The sequence below is a fragment of the Rhododendron vialii genome, chromosome 12a (genome assembly GCF_030253575.1).
Source record: "Rhododendron vialii isolate Sample 1 chromosome 12a, ASM3025357v1".
Lineage (NCBI taxonomy): Eukaryota > Viridiplantae > Streptophyta > Magnoliopsida > Ericales > Ericaceae > Rhododendron > Rhododendron vialii.
Window position 1 is genome coordinate 33,574,444 of NC_080568.1, and position 19,990 is coordinate 33,594,433.

The following is a 19,990-nucleotide window of genomic DNA, read 5'->3' on the forward strand; positions in this document are numbered from 1 at the left end:
TTTTAAAGTTTTAGACAAGTGCATCGTTGGCCAACAAGAAATAATTTGCAGGGTATTCATCGGTCGCAAGTAATAAGATAAGAATTGACTTTGTCTTGACTCAGTAATCAATATTATTCTCAGACATTACAAGAGCATGATGAGAACTTGCCATATGAATTGAGTTGTTCACGAACTTGCCTAGATCTGGGTCGAAAACGACTCGACTTGGGTCGGTTCATTAAGTTAATAAACGCACACTTGAGCCAACCAGGATATGAAGCTCAATTGGAAAACAAGTTGTGCTTAAGTAGGTCGATGCTTGGCTCGATTTGACACAATAAACGAGTTTGATGACGTCTAGACTAATTAGAACTAACGTTTAGATATCCAATCCCATCAAAACGAAGATAGTTAAAAATTTACCCGAATTTAATAGAAATTAAAAAAATCAAATAGACAATAAAAAAAGACCAAAAAGTTTAAGGTAGTGATTTTCACATCCTCCCTCTTATAACCACAATTCATTTTTTGTCTTCTTGTAATGTAAATTTACAATATTGTCAGTATGAGAAAGTACACAAATAAAATGTTAATTTTACTTATAAATTTACATCACAATATGAAGAAGAGAAAAAACAAAATTAAGCACAGAAAGTTTGACAATCAATCACTACTATAATTTAGGAAAACAATTTTTACACTCCGTTTTTTTGACAAATGCAGTTCACTTTTTGTCTTTTATTGAAAAACTTACACATAAAAATTTCACTAAAAAACCCATATATATATATATATATATATATATATATATATATATATATAAAAGGAGTGTAGAAATCAAATCATTTGTTTAAACCCAAAAATTTAGGCTAAGGGCTATCAACAGGGCTCTAATCGACTTTCCGTTAGTTTGGAAAAAAATTTCATTGCCAAGCGGGTGCCACGTGGTGCCGTTTGACGCATCCGAGTCGTCCATTTCTTTTTTGGATGACTTGGATTTGGACATAGAAAAAAGAAAGAGAAAGTGTTGAGGTGAGAGAAGAGGGAGGGTTTCAATCCAAACCGTTCAAAAGTGGATTAGACGGTCCAGATGTCCCGAACCGATACCACATAAGATATATCCACCCGTCGCCGAAAAATTTCTCAGTATCTCCGTAGTCCTTCTCAACGGCCTGTTTATGCACGCAAACGTGCACGGTGCACGCAACCGGAGTCGGAAATAAATTGGCTAGGTCGGTGAGGTAGTTGAAAACCACTTAAAAAAAAATCTCCTCCTCTGTTTATTTTACTCCTCGGCGCGCGCGCTCTCTCTCTCTCTCTCTCTCTCTCTCCTAGGAGTTAATTTGCTGTAACTCTTCAGCGTGTGTTTTCCTGCTTGATGTGATAGCACGGCGGCAGATACGGATTAGAAACCAACCCCGCCAATAAACAACACCCAGCAGCGTTTCTTCTCTGTTCTCGGAGTCTCTGATAAGTACATAACATCGAGTTTATTCAAATGCGGTAAAAATCTCACCTCTTCTTCTAAATATCTGCTGCACTAACAAAAACAAGCACACGCCAATGTATGTCTTTGTACGTATGTGTTCCTGTTTATCTGTAACGCCGTCTAGTTGATTTTCCCTTTCTCAGAGTCGTTTTCATTTTGGAACTTTTTTTGGGTTGATTTTTCCTGTTCTCAGTCGATTTTTCTGGTGTAGTACCATCGGTGATTTTTTCGACTGTTTACATCTACGTATGTGAATGTTTGTATACGTTTCTGTGTATGATTGAATGCTGTGGAGTTGTTTTGCGTGTTTCCAGAATTTGAGAGAGAGAGAGAGAGAGAGAGAGAGAGAGAGAGTTGAAATTTGAGGTTTAGAAGTTGAGCTTGTAGGTTTTCTGATGTGTTATATGAGTGATGTGCGGCCATTTTAGGTTTTTAGATATGGACATGTGTTGTGGCGTTGAGGTATGAAGTTTCGACATCTCAGTTCGACCTTCCATCCCGGCTTATCCGCGAGAGAGAGAGAGAGAGAGAGAGAGAGAGAGAGAGAGAGAGAGAGTCTATTGTGACTCTGGATCTGGAAACTAGCTAGCTCTATCATACACTTGGCGTTTTTCCCCATTTGACTCTCTGATTCTGATTTGAAAACCTATAAAGAAGCACTAGGGATTTGAGGTCTTCTTTAGTGTTGTGTCGTTTTGTGTTGTGCATCATGTGCCGCATACTGTAACTTCACTACCAGCAGTGACGGATCAAGGTGCCGTAGGGGCCTATAATGGTTGGCATAGTCTTTGCGCACCGATGTCTCTGAAACTGTCTGCGTGTTTTTTTTTTTTTTTTGGGCTTCACGTGCATTGGATTGCGTTGTGCACCACAATTTGCGTACCAAGTCTTGTTAATAAAGGTTTGGGTTTTAAGAGTCCGCAGTCCGCACTTTCAAATTAAGAATAAGAATCCGTCCCCGGTACCAGCTTGAACTCTTCCAGTGTTTTTCAATTAGATCTAGTCTAGGGTTATACCTAGTAGTAACAGTTATTTTATTTGCGTTAATTTTCTCCCTCAACGTGTAAAGACAAGTTCAAAATTGAATGTAGTACTTTTCTGGGTACCTTTACTTGGAATCTTTTGTTTGGCAAATTAGAACAACGCTTTTGTTGATTTGAAATGATTTAAAAATTTGGTTGGAATTATTGGTTAAAATAGCTTGTCATGTTGAAGATATTAAAGAAGCATGTCGTCTATACCTCTTTGGGAATCCTGGCTTTGTTTTGGTGGGGACAGAGTACTCAATAATTCAACCTACAATGGTTCCTTGTTGTCCTTTCTGTTACATGAGTGGTTTTCTGGGCTGTGGGGTTGTGTTCTGCTGAACTCATGTTGTTGCCTGTGATTGGTTTCTAGGAGTACATCTGCTGAGGAAGGAGGTGGATAGGATAACATTCTTTTGGGCTAATGAATAGGGAATCGAAGAGAGGGAAGGAAGAGAAGGACTCGGATGTCAAAGAAAAGGTGGTGGTTGCCGTCAAGGCATCAAGAGAAATTCCCAAGAATGCTCTGATTTGGGCTTTGACACATGTTGTTCAGCCCGGGGATTGCATCACGCTGGTGGTTGTGGTCTCTTCCGAAAGCTCAGGTACCTTTACCTGCCCCGGTTGTTTGGGTTCGTGCCCTTCTGATTAGAAAATTCCTTTTCTTCATCAGTAGATTGGGATATTATCACAATTCCGAGGTTCTATTCATCAGTTTTGTTTATGTGGCACGGGTGTTACATGTAGCCGTGTATTCTTCCTCAACACCTTGTCAAAATAAAAGGTTTTTGCCGTTTTGAGCGAATATCAAGTTAGTATTGGTACTTGATGAGTTGGAATTGGTTTGGCTTTACCATTGTCGCATGGAGTTAGGAGTACGTTGTCTTAGTTCTTAAAGAGCGTTCTTCAAATATCATCTCTGTTTTATGCCTTTGTTGTCGTAAACTTTTTGTTCGATAAGGTGATTTATTGTGCCTCCCTTAATTGGAATATTTCCATCTTGATTGTTCATTCTGGGTGTGCGGCTTTGGCTCTACGTAGCGAGACAGTTCTCTCTGCATTTTATCTGTCTTTCCAAGTTTTGATCCAGAGTGGGGACTGGGGAGATACAAAGTATGATGATCAATTTTCTATGTCAGACTGACTATTGTATTTTCGCTCCCCTAATATGCAGGTAGGAAACTATGGGGTTTTCCCATATTTGCAGGAGACTGTGCCAATGGCCACCGAAGATCTCATACAGGAACAAGTTCAGAGCAGAAGTCCGATCTTGCAGATTCCTGCTCCCAAATGATCCTTCAGCTCCATGATGTTTATGATCCCAACAAAGTCAGCATCTCTGCTTATTTTTTTTACGTTTTGTGTAATTAGCATACTCCAATACTTATATCATCTGACTTATATCCTGACCCTGCTCTGTAGATAAATGTGAAGATAAAAGTTGTCTCTGGATCACCATGTGGGGCAGTTGCGGCAGAGGCTAAGAAAGCTCAAGCTAATTGGGTTGTGTTGGATAAGTATGGAGATTCTTCTTGAATAATGCAATTAGCATGCACAAGATTATGTCAGTGTTCTAAATGGCGCTCGTCGCTAGTCAAGCGCCTAGGCCGCCTAGGCGCCGCCGAGCAATTCGGCGTTTTTTTTTCCAAAATATTGTTTTTAAATATTTTTAAGGCAATTAAACTCCGCCAAAGCCCCGCCAAGACGGCCTCCTAGCTCCGCCAAGACAGCCGCCTAGCTCCACCAAATCTCTCTTGGCCGCCTAGCCGCCAAGTTCCGCCAAGTGCCACCAAGCTCCGCCAAATCTTCCTATCCGCTGAATGAGCCGCCGAGGGTGAAATCATGGTGCCGAGCTGCTGCCGAGTGCCTAGGCACCTCCGGCGGCCGCCATTTAGAACACTAATTGATGGGGGTTTTGGATTCCAGTAGTTCTTCTATTAATTTGGAAAATTATCAGCTCTCACGAGCTTATCTTTGGCTGCTGAGGCTAAGAGAGCTCAAGCTTATTGGGTTTTATGCCATTAACATGCATAAGATAGGAGTGATATGGGTTTTGAATTCCACTACGTTCTACTATTCATTTGGAAAAATGTTAGCTCTCGATTCTGTATCCTTGACGCGGCATACTTCTTATTTCTGTCAGTTTATATTCCTCAAGTCATACCTTCCTGTGTTACTTGCAGACAGCTCAAGCAGGAAGAGAAGTGCTGTATGGAAGATTTGCAGTGCAACATTGTGGTTATGAAGCGCTCCCAGCCAAAGGTTCTGCGTCTAAACTTGGTTGGGTCCCCCAAGAAGGAAGCTGAAGCACTGTGTTCAGTACAATCTCAAATAGATCAATCATCTCAGAACCAATCACGAAATAAGAATGATTCTATGGATTCAATTCCAGGACCCGTTGTGACTCCAACGAGTAGTCCAGAGCTATTTACTGCAACTGAAGCTGGAACATCATCAGTATCCAGCTCAGATCCTGGGACCTCTCCATTCTTCAATTCTCAAATTAACGGGGAACTGAAGAAAGAAATCTCATTGGGTGAAGAGGAAACTCCTGACCTCGATGAATCAAGTTCAGATACAGACAGTGGGGACTTATCTTCATCAAGTTCAGGGTTCCAACCATGGATGGCAGAAATTCTCAGTTCTCGTCATCAATCATCACAGCACTTGGAAGAAAGCTCACATAGATCACATGAGAGGCCTCAAACATCAGCAACGAAGGCTTTGCTGGAGAAGTTCTCTAAACTTGATCGAGAAGCTTGTTTTAGATTGCAGAATAATAAACGTGATCTAGACTTCAAAGGAAATGTGAGAGAGGCGATTTGTCTTTCTAGAAATATACCTCTCGGGCACCCTCCTCTGTGTTCAATATGTCAACACAAGGCACCCGTATTTGGAAAACCACCAAGGTGGTTCACCTATGCTGAGCTGGAGCTTGCTACTGGAGGATTTTCGCAAGCTAATTTTTTGGCGGAGGGAGGATTTGGATCTGTCCACAGAGGTGTCCTTCCAGATGGTCAGGCTGTTGCAGTTAAGCAACACAAGTTGGCTAGTTCTCAGGGGGACCAAGAATTTTGCTCGGAAGTAGAAGTCCTCAGTTGTGCTCAGCATCGAAATGTGGTTTTGTTAATTGGATTCTGTATTGAGGAGAGGAGAAGGTTGCTTGTTTATGAATACATATGCAATGGCTCTCTCGATTCTCATCTATATGGTAATTTGTCTTTCCCCTATTCCTGAGTATTTTATGCAGCTACATTATGGATGTATTGTATTTGTAGAGATAACATAGTCAACATTTAATTCCATGGTGAATAAACCTTCTGCTGCGGAATTTGGCTGTGATCTTATAATTATAGTCGAGTTTACAGTGGGAAACCATGTCTAGGGTAAAGATCAAGGATATTATTGGCAGATAGAATTGTGAATTGCTGCTGCATGAACTCACGACACTTTGAAGTCGTATTTCTTTTCTTTCTCAAAGAACACATTATGTAGGTCCTTGATGAATCCTTCAACCTCAAAATGAAGAGTTCAAGTCCATTTCAATAATTTGAGTTGAGAATAGAATTTTTTTTTCCCTCTTAACATTGTAGCTAAGCTTGAAAAGGATTTCCATCTTTCAGGTCGTCATCGGGACCATTCAGGTCATCATCGGGACCCATTAGAATGGTCTGCGCGTCAAAAAATTGCTGTGGGAGCAGCTCGAGGGTTGCGATATCTTCATGAAGAATGCAGAGTAGGTTGCATCGTCCACCGAGACATGCGGCCTAACAACATCCTCATTACCCATGATTTTGAACCACTGGTATGAAAATTTCTGAACTGTCCTCGTTTATACAATTTAATTTCTGCTGATTTGATTATTAATGAAGAGCACCTAAAGCAAGCTCTTCCCAGGCACCTATTGACTGTTGTACCATTCCATAATTTCAAAATTTTGGCCTTTCTCAACTGTATTTTTTCGTGATTATTGTTCCTCCCCTGTTTTATTGCACTAGTCAATTTCTTCATTCAGAGACTTCAGCTCAACACTCCCACTTCTCTGTGGGAAATGTGTTCAATGTTATTGACCTACTAAATGAACCCTCAATATACAACAGTGTCTTCCCCTTAAGAAGTTATGACTTATGTGGGTAAGAAGTTGTGCTGGGATAAGATATTCGTTCCATTCCGGTAGTATTCTAATATCTGCTCCGTTAAAGTGTTGCACAAGATGATAGCGTTTCAAGACATCTAAGCTGGGATGAAATGTCTGATTAACTCTCCAACTCCTTCAATTACTCTATTTGGTCTCCAGACAGAATTTTTAATTTTCCCTTTCTGAATTTCTGCTAAATCTACTAATCTTTACCCTCAATTACCATCAAATCTCAGATTGTAACTGTTGATGAAATATTTCCACCCTTTCTGGTTTCATTAATTCCTTTCTAATGTTTTGACGAGCTTGTACTGTCCGAAAATGTATGCAACCAAAGGGACATGTATTAAATCACCATATCGTTTCTCCAACTATTCATTTGCTAGGTTGGAGACTTTGGATTGGCAAGATGGCAACCAGATGGAGACACAGGAGTGGAAACGAGGGTACTAGGAACATTTGGGTATGTCTTGAGATAAAGATTTAAGATTTTGCTTAATCCATATGTTGTGTGGAATCATGATATCAAATAAACTCTAATGCTTCAATTTAGGTATTTGGCTCCAGAATATGCACAAAGTGGACAGATAACAGAAAAGGCAGATGTTTACTCATTCGGGGTTGTTTTGGTGGAGCTTGTTACTGGAAGAAAAGCTGTAGACCTTAGCCGGCCAAAGGGTCAGCAGTGCCTCACAGAGTGGGTATGTGGGGATGATTTTTATTTATTCTGTCCATGGACCAAATGTTACCCGTAAAAGACGGCGTATGATATAGTTGAGAAGCATTGCAACTTGATGAAACAAATAGATTGGAGTTTAATTTTCACTTTAATCATGTTATCCTCGTCTTGGAACAGGCACGTCCACTATTGGAGGAGTATGCCATCCGCGAACTGGTTGACCCACTGCTAAGAAACAACTACAATGAACACGAGGTCTATTGCATGTTACATGCGGCATCGTTGTGCATTCGGCGAGATCCTCATTCAAGGCCTCGAATGTCACAGGTAAGATATTCTTTAGAAAATAAGAAGGGAAATTGTACTTTTCATTTAGATTTGATTCTCACTGGTAAGTAACATTCGCGAGTGTAAGCCTTCATAATCTGTTCAAATGGTGTTGAACCAAGACATTGCTTTGCAATTTTTGGTTTTGATTTATGGAGAGGACTGAAAATGAAAACGTAGAATAACGTCACTCAAACATTACAGGAAGCATATAAGTTATTCAATGAAATAGGCTCTCAGCATCTAAGTTAATTCTAACAAGTTTTTGCTCATTTTGTTTGGCGTCTTTGGTAACAGGTGCTGCGTATACTAGAGGGGGATGTGGTTATGGCCTCGAACCAAATATCAACTCCTGGGTACGAAATAGGTAATCGGAGTGGAAGGACTTGGCTCGAACAGCAGCAGCAACAAAGTCGGCACTTAAGTGGTCCAACGTCTAGCGAAATATTGGAAGGGTTTGGTGGTAAGCTTTCCTTTGAGACACAGAGGCCAGTTTTCGGGGGAAAGGATAGTAAGAACAGGAGGACATCATGTGACGATGCCTCGTAAAGCGCTTTTCCACCTCTCCCACTGCCTATATAGCTGAAGTGAATTTTCACTTTCATTTCATTTTCTTTCAGCTATTCTATCTTTTCTTTATTTTTGTCTAATGCCGTCTATGATTTTGTTTCGGTGTATATAGTATTAGGGAGTCGGGCAATTGTAGGGTTTTGTCGTACATTTTAGAAATGCAGAATGATCCCTATTAGCAAGGTTGGAACCTTACTCCCGCGCAAATGTCGACAAATTCTAACTATTTGAAGTGCATTGTATGTCACTCACTCAAGGTTGGAACCCAAAGTGAAAGGTTATTTGCACTCCACCAAAATGACTCCCCACACCGGTTTTTATTGTGATGGACAAGTATACCCTCTTCTAAGATGGTGACATATGTGGGGTTCAAGACAAAGTGTATGAACCTCATATCAATGTGTGATGGAGGAAGAGCTAGGGCACCGCCTAGGGATACTAAATGATCTCTCCTTTGAAAGGCTGCCTGCGATCTTGTACTGGGAGAGAATTCCCATACATAGAATTCTCGAAATACATTAATTTAAACAACAATTCGTAGAGACAACGGGATAGAATTTTGAAAATAGGGGGAAAAACCTTGGCGAAAAAAACGAAGGATAGACTCCTTACATTAAGTCATTAACAAAAACTGGGTTTGAATTTTATCTGCCATTGAATATTCTTGTTGAAACAATACAACTGGAAAATAACAAAGGATAGATTTGGGAGCAATCTTAGCTTCTCAGAAGCTACCACGGCACAATGGAAAGAAAAATAACATGCAAAAGAGACACACTTGCTCGAGCCCATACAAGATGACATACCGAAAGAATGAAAACACTTCAATTCAACGAAAATTACCACTCCCTCCGTCCTGCAAAGTTAATTAACTACAAAAGACACTCATTTTCGAATCAAGAGTAAATTGTTTTATGCATAATTTTTCAAAAATTTCACACCAATTTAAATTACTCATTGAAATTTGAAGTAAAAAACTAGTAAAAAATTATGTACAAAAGTATTTTATTCGTTGACTTAAAAATTGAGCAAAGTTACAGAGACACTGATCGAAGTGCACATATCCGAACACTGATGTGTCTAAAATCGTTTGATGTGTTAGACGCAACATCTATTGCATGGAATCCATGCGCATCAGACAATTCTGGACACATCTATATCCGAATCTGTGCACTTCAATATGTTGTAGCATATTTGTTCGAAATTATACGCCTTGCCGCGCAGTGAACTCATTTTGCCGAACGCAGTGAACAAGACAGAATCAATAAGAAACCAAGTAGTGGCTAAGAAGAAGAAGAAGACGCGACGCCGGGAAACACGGCAACACCGCCGCCACCACCACCAACCTCTTCATCCATAACCAAGTCATCAGTCCTCCTAACCGCAGCATGAACCACCACAACCACAGCCCCAACCAAAACCGCACTCAGTATCTCCACCGTCGCGTGGGTCAACAGCAGCAAAGCGATCGTCAAGACCGACAGCATGACCAAAACCACCTTATCCCCGATCGTCCGGTTGAAAACCACGAGCGGCTCATCGCGGAGGAAGTAGAAGAAGGTCCAGGCGGCCATCATGAACACGAAGACCAAGAGAGAGATAGGGTGCCACAAGAGGCTGAGGAAGAGTATAAGGAGGATTATGATGGCGTAGTTCATGCGGAAGTAGGGGAGGTTTATTCGGATGCGCGGAAAGCAGTTTGTGAAGTGAGAAGGGAGGGTGATGGAGGGGAGGTTGAACATCTGTCTCCATGGCCGGCGTGTCGCGAGGCCAGCTTTGAGGCGGGCTTTTGCTCGGGAGATGTACTCGAGGTTCGTGCCGCCTCCCACCGGTGACGATGTCGGGATTGTGCCGTACGAGGTCATTTTCCGGCGAGTTGAAGTCCTTGGTTTCTCCACCGGTATGGAGTTTGGACGGGCGAGGGGAGAAAAATAAGACGGAAGGAAAAATGCGGGAGAGACGTTACAAATAATCGTTACATTATAAATATTCTGAAAAGGGGTGCACAAGATAGAGCCTACACGTCACGCACCGAGTGCCATGTAGATGAGCTCTCGTGTGACAGTCTGTCATGTGATTTTGAATAAGAGGAAAAATGAGGCCTACTATCATTTTATTGGATGAATCAAGTCATTTATTTTTGTAGGTATTAATATGTAGATCATCCATGTAAAAAATTACTCTAAACGGTTAAATTAACATGGATTTTATGTTGTTTTGACAGCAAGATTCAACTAATTCTTTTACTTAACTTCATTCTTGTTGTCTCCGTCTCGGGTAGGACGATAGTGATGAGGTGGGAATATATGAGGGCGGAGACACATTGTGACAAATAGGGTCACTTGACTCAGTTAACTTGTAAAAGTTTTCAATTGAAATTTAGATATTGATATACATTATACGAATTTGATTCTATAGATATTGGAAAATTAATCCTGAAAAATCCACTAAAGTTACAATAGTTACTAGGATTTCTTTCAAAGATATTGTTTAATTTTAGTGGTTTAATAATAATCTTTAAGTTAAGATCACACCAACACCAAGCCAGTCGTGGGGACGGCGAGAGTGTAATGTAAAGACGGCAAGCAAACAACGAACCTTGGCCCACTTGGCACCACGTGGGAAGCTTTGATGCAGCGGAAGCTAATTGAAACACAAAACTACTAAATTGAGTTCGAATCCGTTGATTCGTAACGAATACCCGGAAATCGAAATCCTTCTCTAAACCTGTTTAGTCAAAGAATACCTAGGAATAAAGGCATCAAACACTTTGTTGATTCCGTAGAACACCAAAGAATTTGGCATAAAAGAGAACACTCTTTATAATTTCATTAATCATCAAAAACTCCATAATCCTAAGACTTACAACTCTATTTATAATCAATACTAGTAATACTAAAAAGGTAAATTGAAATTAAGAAACTACTTCCTTATTAACTAAGATACTAAATAAAAGGAAAATCACATCAACCTACCTAAGTACGGAAATAAATAATTCTAGACTAAGAATATGAAATCACAAAATTTCCTAATCAAGCTCTAATTAAATAATTACTATATTCTTCATGAATTCACGCCTGCATCATTCACTCCGGCTTGAGAAAACTCGTCTTCAAGTTTCCATTGCTTCAAATAATTTCAAGCGCCTAAGCTTGTCTGCATTGGTCTTGAACTTCAAATTGGTTTTCTCGAACTGACATTGTAAATAAGTGCCATGAAAAACTACCAGGACATAAACAGATTCAAACTTTTCATAAAAGAGTTTTTTGGTGATTCTTTTTCTTCTTTGAATAATCTGACAGTGACCTCTTTTCCCAAGCCAATTTTAACCACGAAATCTACAATTGTAAGTTCATTGAGCAAATCACTCACTTGAACAAACTCTCGAACATCAACAGTACCAACGGCTGGAACATCATTAGGAACACCAAGAATTAAAAAAGAATCCGAGAGCAATGTGTCGGAGTCATTTGTCTTCTTAAAGCCTTCAACAATGAAGGGGTCTGTATCAAAAACTGGTGGTTTATTCCAATCTACGATTGGATCCGGAATAATATTGGACGTGAATGGCCACCAAATTGTACCCTCCTCCATAAAGGAGCACAAATTCAGTGGGTAGTAGTGAGGTTGATTGTCAACGATCAAGGTGGCCCTCTTAAGCAGCGCTTTATGCGTATCCTCGATCTGTTGAAATCATTCCCCTAGTTGTGCACCCCGTGCAGCCTCATCACCTTCATTCATATCTTCGGCAACAACATAACGATCATCACGAACTGCTTGTCGCGCCATGATCCGGAATCGAGCGCAGGCTCTGATACCAACTGATGCAGCGAAAGCTAATTGAAACACAAAACTACTAAATTGAGTCCGAATCCGTTGATTCGTAACGAATACCCGGAAATCGAAATCCTTCTCTAAACCTGTTTAGTCAAAGAATACCCAGCGCTTTATGCGTATCCTCGATCTGTTGAAATCATTCCCCTAGTTGTGCACCCCGTGCAGCCTCATCACCTTCATTCATATCTTCGGCAACAACATAACGATCATCACGAACTGCTTGTCGCACCATGATCTGGAATCGAGCGCAGGCTCTGATACCAACTGATGCAGCGGAAGCTAATTGAAACACAAAACTACTAAATTGAGTCCGAATCCGTTGATTCGTAACGAATACCCGGAAATCGAAATCCTTCTCTAAACCTGTTTAGTCAAAGAATACCCAGGAATAAAGGCATCAAACACTTTGTTGATTCTGTAGAATACCAAAGAATTTGGCATAAAAGAGAACACTCTTTATAATTTCATTAATCATCAAAAACTCCATAATCCTAAGACTTACAACTCTATTTATAATCAATCCTAGTAATACTAAAAAGGTAAATTGAAATTAAGAAACTACTTCCTTATTAACTAAGATACTAAATAAAAGGAAAATCACATTAACCTACCTAAGTACGGAAATAAATAATTCTAGACTAAGAATATGAAATCACAAAATTTCCTAATCAAGCTCTAATTAAATAATTACTATATTCTTCATGAATTCACGCCTGCATCAAGCTTTGAGAAAGTCGTGTCCCAAAATGCACTTTAATACTAATACTTTTAATTTTTATTAATCAAATCTAGCCTTGTGGGTAGTGTTTGTGACTTATGGGTTGCTATCTCTGCCACCTAAGTTTCAAATGTAGTAGTATTCGAAAATTAACAGGCCAAAGAAATTTAAAAAGCCGAACAATAATCGACTGTCGATATCTGTTCGGCTGAGATGCAATCTGAATAGCCCATTGCTCGTCGTGGATGATCGAGATCAGCCTAACACGCATGTTGTCTCCATGCACCCTAGTTTTCCCTTCAGCCACCTTTCAACCAACCGGTTGATGTTATAACGTTGCCTTTTACTTAGCCTACTCAAGGGAAGGGCTGGCCCGTTGCCCTAACTTGTGCAGTTAGCCTACTCAAGCCAAGAGCTGGACCAAAGAACAATTGTCTACAGGGTGCATGGTCGCTAGGAGGAATCAACCTCACCACAATTTCGCAAGGAGTAATTGGATTTCTGGTTGCATTGCATCCATCTTATTCTAAAATATAAAAGGAGAACACCAGTTTGTTGTCCTTTTTTTTTGAAACTTTTTCATTCTTTTTTCTTTTCAAATTTAACCACCTTAGGAAAGTTTTTCCCAATTAAAAAGTTGAATATGGAATAATTCTAAGGGCATATACGAAAATATGACAAAACTAAAACTTTTGTTCAATTTTCCCCACTTGTAGGCCCGGCCCTGAGTTTTCTGGGGCCCTAGGCGACCAACCAATTTGGGGCCCTTCACATTTAGAAATGCTATATTTTCAAAAGATACAAATCATCACAATAAAACTTGCAAATACTTATATGTCGAGGTCACAAAAATTACTTGACATTACAATAACTAATGCCCATAGCCATACCTGGAATGAAAAGAGGATTCTGAGAGTCAAGAAAGCAATCTGACAAGGTGATACCGAATAAATTTAAACGGTAGATTTATTCCTTGCTGCGAAAACCGGTTCTTGCATGTTGTATCACGTTTTTACCTCTTCAAGTGCTAAAAGTATTTTGGAGGGTTGCTTTGATTTGGAATTTGAGGGTTAAGGTCACAACCCACAAGTAGGAGATGAAATTTTGGGGTGAGAGAAGCCGACTGGGTTTGTTTCTGTGTAAAATTCTACTGTATTTTTTTTTCCTTTTAAGAGTAAGAGTTCAGGAATTGGCCAAATTGGGCTGACAAAAACATTTGTGCCCTAGTTTTTGAATGGCCTCACTCAGTTAAATTAGTTTTGGGTACAAATGTTGGGCCTAAAGACTCCTAGTATACTATGTCAACCTATAATGGCGAGGGGCTCTAATTTTTGGGCTCTTTGGAGAGGTCCTAGGCCACCTCCTGGTGGATCTAGGCCCAGGGCCGGCCCTGCCCACTTGAAAACTGCCCGCCCTCTTATCTCTTTGAACGATTCCTTCTCTCAAAATAAAATAAATCTGGGAACAAATGCAATTGTTGGCCGTCAAAACAGATGGCAATGATAATAAGAAGTAAGAACCAAACTACTTGGCCCAACACGACTGCATCTTCTCTTTGCCTTAAAGTGAAAAGAACCCAAATCAGGTTTCCCTTGCAAATGTCTTTTTCCTGCTTCCTCTTTTTCCTGTCTTTGTGACTTAAATTTTACTGCTGTTTTGTTTGTTTGATATCATGGTACTGTATGTATAACGTCTGGGGATTCTACGGGTTTTGGTTAGCATAATATCTGCAATGATCGTGTCATTAGAAAACAAAAAGAAGAGAATATTTATAGCTTTTGGAATAGGGCAATGCTACGGTACACACCTCCGTACCATATGCATCCTTGAGAGAGAGAGAGAGAGAGAGAGAGAGAGAGAGAGAGAGAGAGAGAGAGAGAGAGAGAGAGAGAGAGAGAGAGAGAGAGAGAGAGAGAGAGAGAGCATCTGAATGCTGCAGAAGTGGAATCATCCATGTCTACAGCCCACCCACCAGGTTCCTCAGTTTGACCACGCAAAATGGAAAACCTTGTGTATACACAAGCACAGAATTTGCAGAGAATATACCAACATTTGTTCTGGGCCCCACAACTGTATTTTGTGCGAAAATCTGTTGTTTGACAATGATTTCTACTAGTATCTTATTCACAAAGAAAAGGTCCATTAATTCCATACCCAATGCGCGCACAAAAACGCTGCAAGATCTGAGAGAGAGAGAGAGAGAGTTATCTCCACTCTTTGTGGTGTTTGTGTTGAAGAATTACACCTCATTTAATTATTAATTGCTGATGACTTGTTTTCATATTCATTCTTTTGGAAGAAATGTGATTGGAGATTTCAACTTAAAGGAAAAAACTTGAGGGAGACTTGAGGGTTGTCTCCAAGACTAGAAATGCAGATTTCCATAAGTTTTTCCAAACTGCAGAAAAATTCAATTGCATTCCAAGCATATGCATTCCTATATATGCACCAAAAGCATTGCTTTGGATCAAAAGAGTAGCCCGACTTACCTGTACGTCTTTATATAACAAATGATATTGATGACACAACCTCTTATATGTCAAAATACACGACCTATATACTCCGATCTGCACCCCTCTCTCTCTCTCTCTCTCTCTCTCTCTCTCTCTCTCTCTCTCTCTCTCTCTCTCTCTCTCTCTCTCTCTCTCTCTCTCTCCAAAAGGATTGTTTAAAAGACTAGAGCAATGGAGGGAAAGCACAGGTTCCTCCATGGAACACTTGAAGCTACTATCTTCCATGCAACACCTTACACACCACCTTTCCCCTTGAATGTAAGTGCCTCCAACTTTATTTTAATTGCAATGATCAGCGATCGTTTCCCCCCCAAGCCTTTTCCTCGACAAAGTTAAGTAAGTTTATGCTATGTTTCAATCTTCAATTCTCGGAAGTCGGAAAGAATAGGCAGACAAAAACATATTTTATAGGAAAAAAAGGAAGTGAAAGGAAATATTTTACGTTCTTTTGGGTAGTTTACAAAAATGAGAAGAAGCTAGTTAACTACACAATAAGATCGGTTTTGTAGCTGTAACAAATGATCAACATGTACAAGTAGCGCATTTCCAGCGTATCCAACTTCTGATCTTTCTAAACTTAAATCTTAGGAATTCAGATATTGGCAATTTAATTGGCATATTTAGTCTGAGATCAACACTTATGCGTATGATATTATACTGCAAAATGTGTATGATATATTATACTGTAAAATGTTCAGATACGCGTTTGAATCAAGTGGGATTTAGGAAAAATGCGAATTTTCCCTCATCCATGTGGGAGGCTAGCTACAAATACTTAGTTCCTAGCAAATGGGAGTATCTCTTTCTGCAATATTACAAACTTGAAAGATTTCAAGTATTCAAGTTGTGTATGGCCCTACGGGTTTCAGAAACATAAAGCACGTATGCGATTTTGATCTCATGTCGTATCCATCATATCCATGCTCCCTTACCAAATTCAACTTTGCAGTGCATATTAGGAAATGGAAAGCCCAGCTATGTGACTATCAAGATAGACAACAACAAAGTAGCAGCAACAAGCCCAGAAACTGACCGCGTTTGGAACCAAACCTTCCAAATCCTTTGTGCTCATCCATCCGATTCCACAATCACCATTACATTGAAGACCAAGTGCTACGTCCTGGGGAAAACACAAATTCAAGCCAATCAAATCTTAAACGAAGCAAGTCTGATCGATGGATTCTTCCCGCTCAACATGGAAAATCGAAAGCCAAATGCAGAACTCAAGCTGAGATTCATGCTCTTGTTCAGACCAGCCGAACTCGAACCTACCTGGGGAAAATTGCTCAGCAGTGGTGCATTCGAGGGGTTGAAGAACGCTACATTTCCTCAACGCTCCAATTGCATTGTTAGGCTGTACCAAGATGCTCACCACAGCTATAGCTTCAAGCCACCACTTGGGCTTTGTGGCGACCCAAGAAAACTTTGGGAGGATGTGTTCAGAGCCATTGAAGATGCAAAGCATTTGATTTACATTGCAGGGTGGTCTTTCAATCCCACTTTGGTCCTGGTAAATGGAATGACAGTTAAATAACTTTTCATAGAAGTGCTCAAAGTTCAGTGTGCAGCACTGAATTCATCCTGGTCCTGGTGGCGCGTGGCCCCATCCAGGATGAATGCAGCGCCAGCATAATTGCATTTTTTGAGAAGTTAGTGGATGTTACCAAGGCATTGCCGCGTCGTACCCAACTAGAATAAATGATTTTTACAGTGGAATACACCACTTCTATGATGAGGTTTTGCCCGAAAACCTGCTTCTGGAATCCCCCGTCTTCTAAACGCCTACTCACGACGCAATACACTCTAAGCTGCACGATGTCGTGAAATTATAGTACTCGACAAACCTCAAAGGCACATCATATGGCTGGGAGTGAATAGAACCAATGAGAAATATATTATTGAGGACAAAGGATCCCATGCCAAAAATATGGAAGAGCAATGATTAATTTTACCTGCAATATGCACATTTTTTCTGTGACAGAATCTCTCATTTGTAAACCACCGAGGAAACTATTTCGGCATCCCTTTGTTTTACTGCTCTGATGTGTTCTTGGCCAGGTTCGGGATTCACAAACAGACATCCCTCACGCGTGGGGAGTAAAGCTCGGTGAACTGCTGAAGTGGAAAGCAGAAGAAGGTGTAGCTGTAAGGATTATGCTCTGGAATGACGAAACTTCGTTACCAATCATCAAGAACAAAGGACTAATGAGAACGCATGACGAAGACACTTTCGCCTATTTCAAACACACCAAAGTTATATGCCGACTGTGCCAGCGGTTACATAACAAGTTTCCCTCAGTTTTCACTCACCACCAAAAAACCATAACAGTGGACACTCGAGGAAACTTCCCTTCTAGCAACCGAGAAATCATGAGCTTCATTGGTGGATTGGATCTCTATGATGGCCGGTATGATACTGAGGAGCATTCCCTCTTTCGGGATCTTAATACAGAATCGCATGCAAATGATTTCTATCAAACAAGCCTTTCTGGTGCTAGCCTTCTCAAAGGTGGGCCTAGAGAGCCATGGCACGATACTCATGCTTGTATCATTGGAGAAGCAGCTTGGGATGTTTTGAAGAATTTTGAGCAAAGGTGGAAAAAGCAATGTGATCCTTCATTACTAGTCCCTCTGAAAACCATCTCAGATCTCTATCACCAAAATACTCCAGAAACCATGTCTAAAGAAAGGAATTGGAAGGTTCAAGTGTTGCGATCCATTGACCGCGTGTCATCAACCCAGATGCCGGAAAATTATGCTGTGGAGCGGAGCATTCATGAAGCTTACGTAGAAGCTATAAGGCGTGCAGAGAGGTTTATATATATAGAGAACCAGTATTTCATTGGAAGTTGCCATTTTTGGGAGAAAGATCAACATTGTGGATGCACGAATTTGATCCCAGTTGAGATTGCACTTAAAGTGGTGAGTAAAATCAAAGCAAAAGAGAGGTTTTCTGTGTATGTTGTTATCCCAATGTGGCCAGAAGGAGTGTCGGAGAGCGAACCAGTTCAAGACATGTTGCATTGGACCAGAGAAACAATGGCAATGATGTATAAAATGATTGGAGAAGCGATAAAAGAGAGTGGCGAAAATGGGCACCCAAGAGACTACCTGAATTTCTTCTGCCTTGCAAATAGGGAAGAGAAGGGGGAAGAGGAGTTTGTTCCTCCGGATTCTCCTCATCCTGCAACACAATACTGGAATGCTCAAAAGCATAGGAGGTTCATGGTTTATGTTCATTCCAAGCTCATGATAGGTACGAATATTACATTCGTTTTCTGTCTTCCTTTTCTTTTTTGGAAAACGTCGAAAACTTACCAATTTCAGGAAAATTTTCGGGAAACAACCAACTTTGTCCAAAGACAGAAAATCTGTTTTCGAAGTTTCGTATGTGTTGCCCCATAAAATCAAAGATGATATGAAAAGACGAGTATTTCCAAAAATTCGACTATTTTTGTTTTCAACAACACCAATAACTGCTCACTCTGTCTGTAAAATCTTCTGAAAACCAACCCACTTTCTCAGGACGCACCAAAATTTTTTTGGCCGAAAATGATATCAGAATGACGAGTGCTTCTAACATACCCCCATAATGAGTGACTAATGCTCTGTTATGTTGACTCGAACGTATGAAATCGATCACTATGTTGTTGCTGATTTGCCGTTTGTTCGTCAGTGGACGACACCTACATGTTGATAGGATCCGCCAATGTGAACCAGCGATCGATGGATGGGCAAAGAGACACTGAAATTGCGATCGGATGCTACCAACAGCAAAACGGGAAGCAGCAGATAAGCCGGGGGGACATCCATGCATACCGTATGTCACTGTGGTTCGAGCATACTAGAAAAGCGGAAGAAATGTTCCGAGAGCCTCATACCATCGAATGCGTTCAAACCATCCGCAGTATAGGAGAGCATGCGTGGAAAATATACAGCGGAGAGGAAGTTATAGACATGGAAGGCGTTCACTTAGTTACTTACCCGGTCGATGTAAACACCGATGGTTCTGTAGAGGATCTTGAGGAGGATGGTGGCAGTTATTTTCCAGATACAAGAGCTCTGGTCAAGGGGAAGCGGTCGAAAATTCTACCACCTATACTCACCACGTAGTTGCAACGATCGATTTCAAAATCATTCGTATGATCAGATCATTTACATTAGATTCTTTGACACCTTTTTTTTTTTGGATAAGCAATTCTTTGACACCTTTGTTTGCAAAAGATGGATGAAATTTAGATTGTGCCCATATAGTTCCTTCTAGTTGTTCTTGTATACATTCAATTGTAGAGCATTCTTTATCACAAGTACATATATGTGAGTAACCCATTCATTTTGGAAACTAAATTCAGTGAAACTTTTCATATTCTCTTTTGATAGTTCCTATTTGAATTTCTTTTTTGAGCCACCAATGCATTGGCCAGCCATGTGCATTCAAATCACTGATGTGGTTGGTTCAACGGGTAAGTACTTAGAGTTTTCTCACTCAATCCTTGAGTTCAAGTCTTCATAGCCCCACGGTCGGGCTAAATATATTTTTTTCGTGCCTATAGAAGATGGTAGGACCTTAACTTCGGGCCCAATATAGATACGGTGGGGCTATAGATGGGTAGCCCCTTGGTGAGGCTAAATATACTTTTTCGTGCCTGTAGCCGGTGGCGGATCTTAACTTCGGCCCCAATATAGATACGGTGGGGCTACAGATGGCTATG

At 40.4% G+C, this 19,990-nt stretch overlaps 3 protein-coding genes across 6 annotated transcripts; 2 read left to right on the forward strand and 1 right to left on the reverse strand.

Annotated features, from left to right (window-relative positions):
* Positions 1-1,160: 1,160 nt before the first annotated feature.
* On the forward strand, positions 1,161-8,436 carry LOC131309901 (inactive protein kinase SELMODRAFT_444075-like). 3 transcript variants are annotated; one of them, XM_058336603.1, is made up of 10 exons: positions 1,161-1,485; positions 2,870-3,101; positions 3,671-3,825; positions 3,919-4,013; positions 4,680-5,707; positions 6,120-6,301; positions 7,021-7,097; positions 7,188-7,335; positions 7,491-7,640; positions 7,938-8,436. In XM_058336603.1, the coding sequence occupies exons 2-10, from the start codon at positions 2,921-2,923 to the stop codon at positions 8,187-8,189; spliced, it is 2,268 nt and encodes a 755-aa protein (XP_058192586.1). In that variant the 5' UTR covers positions 1,161-1,485; positions 2,870-2,920; the 3' UTR covers positions 8,190-8,436. The 3 variants fall into 3 exon arrangements, with proteins under 3 accessions (XP_058192586.1, XP_058192585.1, XP_058192587.1); XM_058336602.1 differs by lacking the exon at positions 1,161-1,485 and adding an exon at positions 2,399-2,432; XM_058336604.1 differs by lacking the exon at positions 1,161-1,485 and adding an exon at positions 2,666-2,775.
* Positions 8,437-8,576: 140 nt separating this feature from the next.
* On the reverse strand, positions 8,577-10,125 carry LOC131309904 (PRA1 family protein F2-like). Its single transcript, XM_058336609.1, has 2 exons — positions 9,484-10,125; positions 8,577-9,082 (listed from the first exon to the last, which is right to left on the reverse strand). The coding sequence occupies exon 1, from the start codon at positions 10,073-10,075 to the stop codon at positions 9,494-9,496; it is 582 nt and encodes a 193-aa protein (XP_058192592.1). The 5' UTR covers positions 10,076-10,125; the 3' UTR covers positions 8,577-9,082; positions 9,484-9,493.
* A 4,118-nt stretch (positions 10,126-14,243) lies between these two features.
* On the forward strand, positions 14,244-19,635 carry LOC131309900 (phospholipase D alpha 4). 2 transcript variants are annotated; one of them, XM_058336601.1, is made up of 4 exons: positions 14,244-14,350; positions 16,228-16,788; positions 17,337-18,534; positions 18,955-19,635. In XM_058336601.1, exons 2-4 carry the CDS (start codon positions 16,474-16,476, stop codon positions 19,389-19,391), a joined length of 1,950 nt encoding a protein of 649 aa, XP_058192584.1. In that variant the 5' UTR covers positions 14,244-14,350; positions 16,228-16,473; the 3' UTR covers positions 19,392-19,635. The 2 variants fall into 2 exon arrangements, with proteins under 2 accessions (XP_058192584.1, XP_058192583.1); XM_058336600.1 differs by lacking the exon at positions 14,244-14,350 and adding an exon at positions 15,300-15,536.
* Positions 19,636-19,990: the final 355 nt, after the last annotated feature.